This window comes from Momordica charantia, assembly GCF_013281855.1.
Source record: "Momordica charantia cultivar OHB3-1 chromosome 9 unlocalized genomic scaffold, Mcharantia_2.0 BLBB01000009.1, whole genome shotgun sequence".
Lineage (NCBI taxonomy): Eukaryota > Viridiplantae > Streptophyta > Magnoliopsida > Cucurbitales > Cucurbitaceae > Momordica > Momordica charantia.
The window spans coordinates 23,727,650-23,734,625 of NW_028275167.1; the positions used below are offsets into that span (position 1 = coordinate 23,727,650).

The 6,976-nt window shown below is 41.1% G+C and overlaps 3 protein-coding genes across 3 annotated transcripts; all 3 read right to left on the reverse strand.

The window, feature by feature from the left end:
- Positions 1–918: 918 nt before the first annotated feature.
- On the reverse strand, positions 919–1,251 carry LOC148209230 (uncharacterized). Its single transcript, XM_088117462.1, has one exon. The coding sequence runs from the start codon at positions 1,249–1,251 to the stop codon at positions 919–921; it is 333 nt and encodes a 110-aa protein (XP_087973588.1).
- A 2,202-nt stretch (positions 1,252–3,453) lies between these two features.
- Positions 3,454–5,157, reverse strand: LOC148209231 (uncharacterized). Its single transcript, XM_088117463.1, has one exon. The coding sequence runs from the start codon at positions 5,155–5,157 to the stop codon at positions 3,454–3,456; it is 1,704 nt and encodes a 567-aa protein (XP_087973589.1).
- Positions 5,158–5,281: 124 nt separating this feature from the next.
- LOC148209232 (uncharacterized) lies at positions 5,282–6,676 on the reverse strand. Its single transcript, XM_088117464.1, has 2 exons — positions 5,924–6,676; positions 5,282–5,602 (listed from the first exon to the last, which is right to left on the reverse strand). Exons 1-2 carry the CDS (start codon positions 6,674–6,676, stop codon positions 5,282–5,284), a joined length of 1,074 nt encoding a protein of 357 aa, XP_087973590.1.
- Positions 6,677–6,976: the final 300 nt, after the last annotated feature.

A 6,976-nucleotide genomic window follows, 5' to 3' on the forward strand; every position in this document is an offset into this window, starting at 1 on the left:
ACGGACCTGGCTTGACACAGGCTTCGACGACGATCTATCGGGTTCGATTTAACCAACAGAAAACTAAAAAGCGACGGACTTGACTTGACACAGGCTTCAACCACGATCTATCGGGTTCGATTTAACCAATAGAAAACTAAAAAAGCTTGCTTGAGCAAAAATGAGTCGTCATGAAATTCTTTGTCATAGGGCTTTTTGGAGACTTCTCCAAGGCAAATGCATGAAATGACGCATGAAACGATGTGATAACAGAAAAATTTTCTTGGATGCAAAAATAGAGTGAAATCACTTGCTTTTATAAAAACTTTGGATTGTTCAGATAGCCCGATCACCGCATTTTGCTTTCCTTCAAAAATCCTTTTAACTGGATCGAGAGTAACCAGAACAAATGGGACGACGACTTTGCCCTGATAACTTTGTAATGTCATATTTGCCCCAATGTTCCAGAGAACAAAATGTCCCTCAGGCTTCCTGTGCCCACATAGCCTTGGAGACGTGAATATAAAAGCTACCGTCCTTCGTATATAGAAAGAGACGAATGGAGACCAGACTTTATAAATGACAAGGGACACACGTCTCAAAGATGTGGTTTAAATTTATAGGCTATAATAGAGAATGGATACACAAAACTGCCTTTCAAGCATAATACTGAGATCAAAGTGAAATTTTTCGAAATACATCAGAACTATGCATAATATTTTCGAACATGATCTGAGTTAACTGGATTTAAAAATTAAGTGCCATCCATGTTGGCCAGAACTAGTGCTCCTCCGGAGAAAGCCTTTTTCACCACAAATGGTCCTTCATAATTTGGGGTCCATTTGCCTCGATGATCTTTCTGTAATGGGAGAATTCTTTTTAGAACTAAATCTCCCTCTCTAAACCTTCTTGGGTGCACCTTCTTGTTATAGGCTTTCATCATTCTTCTTTGATAAAGTGTCCTCTGCATAATGCCGTCAACCTCTTTTCTTCTACAAAGTTTAGCTGCTCATAACGTCTTTGGACCCACTCAGCCTCTTGTAACTTAGCTTCCATGATAACTCTCAATGATGGAATTTCTACTTCAATAGGGAGAACAACTTCCATACCATAAACTAAAGAAAATGGTGTTGCCCCAATTGAAGTACGGACTGAGGTGCGGTAACCATGTAAGGCAAATGGAAGCATTTCATGCCAGTCTCTATAAGTTACAGTCATCTTTTCAACTATTCTTTTTATGTTTTTGTTGGCGGCTTCTACTGCACCATTCATCTTAGGTCGATAAGGGGTTGAGTTGAGATGTTTGATCTTAAACTACTCACAGAGCTCACTCATCAATTTGTTGTTCAAATTCCTTGCATTATCGGAAATTATGGTTTCGGGAAGACCATAACGACAAATAATTTCCTTCTTGATGAATTTGACTACAACTCCTTTTGTCACATCTCGGTAAGAAGCTGCTTCTACCCATTTAGTAAAATAATCTATGGCTACCAAAATGAATCGGTGCCCATTTGATGCTTTAGGTTCGATAGGTCCTATCACATCCATGCCCCACATAGAGAAAGGCCAAGGAGCTGTCAAAGTATGCAAATGAGAAGTAGGAGCATGAGTCTTGTTCGAGTAAATTTGAAATTTGTGACATTTTCTTGCATATTTAATACAATCTGTCTCTATAGTCAGCCAGTAATAGCCAGCTCTTAAAATTTGTCTAGCCATCATGTGTCCATTTGCATGAGTGCCACAAACTCTTTCATGAACTGCTTCCATAATCCTATTGGCATATCTTCCTTCGACGCACCTTAGGAGAACCATGTCATGGTTTCTCTTGTATAGTATCTCTCCGTTTAAGAAAAACTTCATTGCCAACTTGCGAAGGGTGCGTTTATCATTTTCTGAAGCATTTGGTGGATACTCTTTACTCTTTATATATTGCTTGATGTCATGAAACCAGGGGTTACCGTCGGGTTCTTCCTCAATGCTCATACAAGAAGCTGGGACATCTCTCCTCCCAACTTTAATCGGACGGATATCCTCATTAAGTTCTAAATTGAACATCACCGCTAATGTGGCCAATGCATCTGCTACTTGATTATTTTCTCTTGGCAAATAATCAAATGAGATTTCATCAAATTCTTGTGACAATTCTGTTATGAGTTGTTTATAAGGCAACAACTTAACGTCTCTTGTTTCCCATTCTCCTCTTAGTTGATGACTTACTAGCATAGAATCCCCAAAAACTGTAAGCTTCTTTGACTTTATCCGGGTCAACTTTAATGCCTTCTTGGCTTACTACAAAACCAAGGAGTTTTCCAGTGGTTGCCCCAAATATGCATTTGTTGGGATTGAGTTTCAATTTGAACTTCCTCAATCGATCAAATAGCTTCCTTAAAATAGTTGTGTGCTTCTCGCCTTGTTTTGACTTGGCAATCATATCATCCAAGTAAACTTCAATTTCTTTGTGCATCAAGTCATGAAAGAGAGTAACCATGGCACGCTGGTAGGTTGCCCCAGCATTTTTTAGCCCAAATGGCATAACTTTGTAGCAGAAAGTTCCCCATAGCGTAATGAATGTGGTTTTTTCACGATCCTCAGGTGCCATCTTGATCTGATTGTAGCCTGAGAACCTATCCATAAAGGAGAAGGTTGAGAACCCAGCAGTATTATCAACCAGCACATCGATATGAGGAAGCGGGAAGTTGTCTTTTGGACTTGCACGATTCAAGTCTCTATAATCAACACACATTCTTACTTGTCCATTTTTCTTTGGTACAGGGACAATGTTTGCCACCCACTCAGGGTAATTAGATACTGTAAGGAACCCTGCATCGATTTGCTTCCTTACTTCATCCTTTATCTTGATCAACATATCTGGCCTCATTTTCCGTAACTTCTGTCTCACCGGCTTGAACTCTGGGTTGATAGGCAATTTGTGCACTACGATGTCTGTATCTAAACCAGGCATATCCTGATAGGACCAAGCAAAAACATCAGCACACTCATGAAGTAACTCTATCAACTTTTTGCGACTCTCTGAAGACATATGAGTGCCTATTTTAATCTCTTTGGCTTGTGATCCCAAGTTAATTATCTCAGTTAATTCTTCATGGGGTCCCAACATCTTTTCTTCTTCTTCTAGCATTATCAATAACTCAGCAGAGGGCTCGTAATCTATTTCCTCATCAGATTCAATATTGTATATAGGTGTATCGAGCTCGTATTTCGAATCATTATCTCATTCAATCTCAGTATTACTGTTTAAGACATACTAAAGGAGAAAATAAAAGAAACAGAAATAAATGAATAAATAAATTGGCCCAGAGAATAGTAGAGGAAAGAAACAAAGTGAATGAACTCAAATTTTATTGATATGGAAGAATTATAAACAAATAATAGATTTGGATGAATGTAGAGGAAATAGAAAATTAATTTAATTAATTAAGAAAATGAGGGGAAGGAAAAAAACATGGACGATTACTTTGATTTATTATTTACAAAAGACGGTAGCTCTATCACGCTCCAATTGCTCAGCTCGAAATCGTCTGGGCACGGGTAGACAAAAGGTCCGACTTGCTCTCTTTCTTCTGTCACTGCTGCCACTACAGAGCTCTCATCGTACTCCTGATGGATTGTGCCAACACTTCTGAAAGAGTGGCTGAGAGGTGGAACAGTCCTCCTAGGGTAATCACGCTCCTCATTCTCAAATCTTGAGAGGCGTTTTGCTTTTTCCAGACTCCGCACTCTAATAATGTCGCCTCTACTTGGTTTGTACGCCAACCCGAACTTCTTTGTATTCTTAGCCATCCTTAGCAGTTTGTCTAAGCTCCCATTGTCTCCTTTAAAGGCGGTCTCTAAAAGTCGTGGCTTAGGTCTTCCAAACTTCCCATGTAAAGTTGTAGCATTTGAAATCTCGAATGATTGTAATGAAGACTCAAAAGCTTCTTCTGCTGTTTCAACGTATGGCATCGAAGCAAGCGTGGAGACTAGAATGTCTTCTTGTCCCGATATGATCACTAACTTTTGGTCAACCGCAAACTTAATTTTCTGATGTAAAGTGGATGGAATTGCTTCTGCCGAATGTATCCACGGTCGCCCCAACAAGAAACTATAAGCTGATGTGATGTCCATAACCTGAAATGTTATGTCAAAGGTGCAAGGACCTATTTGGATCGGGATCTCAATATCCCCAACAACAGCGCTGCGAGCTCCATCGAAAGCTCTTACTATCACAGTACTAAGTCTCATATAGGACATATCAACGGGTAACTTCTCTAGCGTGGATCTTGGCATTATGTTTAAAGAAAATCCATTGTCCACAAGGACTTTTGCTATTAGGAAGTTTTTACACTTAATTGAGATGTGGAGAGCTTTGGTATGTCCTGTACCCTCTGGTGGTATCTCCTCATCTGTAAAAGTGATGGAGCTAGATGCCGTTATATTCCCCACAACGTTGCTCAAATTATCCACTGTGATGTCTTGTGAAACGAAAGCCTGCTTCAAGGCTTCCAATAGTGTATTCTGATGTGCTTCAGATGATAACAGTAAAGATAATATAAAGATCTTTGCTGGTGTCCGACCTAATTGTTCAATAACTTTGTATTCACTTTGCTTCACTAGCTTTAGAAATTCTTGAGTCTCTTCTTCAGACACAGGTTGTTTAGGACTTACATCCTTTACAACAATCGCCTCCACCAGTTCATCATGGACATCCTCGTGGAGTTTGGCCTTCCCTTTCTTATCCTCTTCCACTTTCTCCTTCTTCTTCTCACTTGCTTTTTCTTTATTCTTTTCACTAGTAGTTTCATTCACTCGCTTTAGCAGGCTATCCGGTGTATAACATCTCCCAGTTCGTGTCAAACCTCCCACTCCAGTGATATTGTCAACTGGGAGTGAAGGAAATGATACATCTTGCCCTACAGTTACCTTGCACTCATATTTCCAAGGCACTGCTTTGGAACTTTTATACTCGAAAGGAGCTGGGACCGTGATAGTGATTGGTTTCCGACTGCAGCTAGGTGCATCTGGCTTTTCACGGTAAGAGACGGTGAGGGGTTTTGGTTTAAGAGAATCACTTGAGCCCTCAGCAACCAAGATATCTTCCACAACATTTGTCCGTTTCTCTAGGTGAGATTTTGTAACAGTAAGGACTTTTGAGTCTAATAACTCTTGAACTTTCATCCGAAAACTGTTGCATTGCTCTAGGGAGTGACCTTTTGCCCCAGTGTGGAACGGGCACGTCAGACTTTCATCCTACCCTTTATACTTGAGGTTTGGGCATAGGTATTCCACTGATACATATCCACTACCCAAGAGAATTTCGAATAGTTCCTTCATAGGGGTTGTATATATTGGCAACCTTACTCTTCGACTCGATCCCTTGGCATTCGATTGCATTTATTTGGACATTCTGATGATTCGGCAGCAGATTCTTACTTACATCAGGCCCATTTTCTTTTTTAAAGTTCAACCAACCTGCCTTGATCAAAGCTTGAACCCTGTATTTCAATGCAGTGCAGTTCTCTGTTGAATGTCCTATGGCTCCTGCGTGATAGTCACAACGAGCATTTGCATCATACCATCTTGGGTATGGAGGCTGGATCGGATCTACAGGTACAGGTGCCAACTGATTATTTTGAAATAACTAAGGCAGAAGCTCAGTATAAGTCATGGGGATTGGGTCAAACTGGGTCTGTTTATGTGCCCCTCTATTATTCTGCTGCCCTTGAGTATAGAATGTATTATGCTGCTGACTCCTAGGTTGGAAATTATGACTGGCTGGGGGTCGAAAATTTTGGTAAGCATAAGGGGAGTAATGTGAAGTTGCATTATTCACAAATGGTTGATTATACCCGTATGGCGTTGGGTAATAATACGGAGTGTATCGCGGTGTCCGACCGTACGGTTGTTGTTTCCAAGAGTGTCGGTCTGCTCCCACCATTTTCACCTCACCTTCCTTCTTCTTGGAATGACTTGCCTTCTTTGCGGCCAATGGCTCATCGGCAATACTGGTTATTCGCCCATGTCTAACCCCATATTTGATCCTTTCTCCGATGGTCATAATATCAAATAAATTTGTGGAAGCGCTTCCTATCATCCGATCATAGAAATGATGTTTTAGGGTATTGATGAACATGGCAGATAGCTCCTTATCTGTTAAAGGAGGTTGGACTTGAGGTGCCGTGTCCCTCCACCTTTGAGCATACTCCTTAAAGCTCTTTGTACTCTTCTTCTCCATCCTCTGTAAATCTAAGCGATCTGGAGCCATATCTATGTTATGCTTATATTGTTTTAGGAAGGAGTCGGCCAGATTCTTCCACGAGCCAAAATGAGAGCTATCTAACTGCATGTACCAATGAGAGGCCGGACCAGATAAACTATCTTGGAAGCAGTGTATCAACAATTTGTCATTTTGGACGTACGCTGCCATCTTCCTACAGTACATTATAAGATGATTCTTAGGACAAGAAGAACCATCGTACTTCTCAAACTCTGGCACCTTGAATTTTGGAGGGATGACTAATCCAGACACCAAAAACAATTGTGAGGCATCGATGTTGCCAAAAACGTCTGTCCCCTCTATTGCTCTTAATCTTTCCTCCAGAACTTCAAACTTCTCGTTACTAGGGGCATTTTGTCCGACTGGGTCTGTCTTGGCTGGGAGACCACCTAGATTAAGGACTGTAGGGGGTGGCATCATTTGCTCTGGCTCTCGAAAAATGATGTTGGTTGGGATTTGCTAAGCTCCCTTAACAAAGGGATGCGGATACTGACCAACTGGGACGTCATACAGAAGGTTGTACGTTGTATATTGTGGCATGAAACCCTCTGCCACTGGCCTAAGAGGTGGACCGTACCCAGGTGGATAAGGCGGGGTTTCTTGCGGCTCATGAACAGGGTTGCTAGATGTAGCAGGATCTGCAGCCGCTTTGCCTTTTTCCAACGCGAGGAGGATGGCATCTAACTTTTCTCGCAACTCCTCAATATCTTTCCTTGTTTT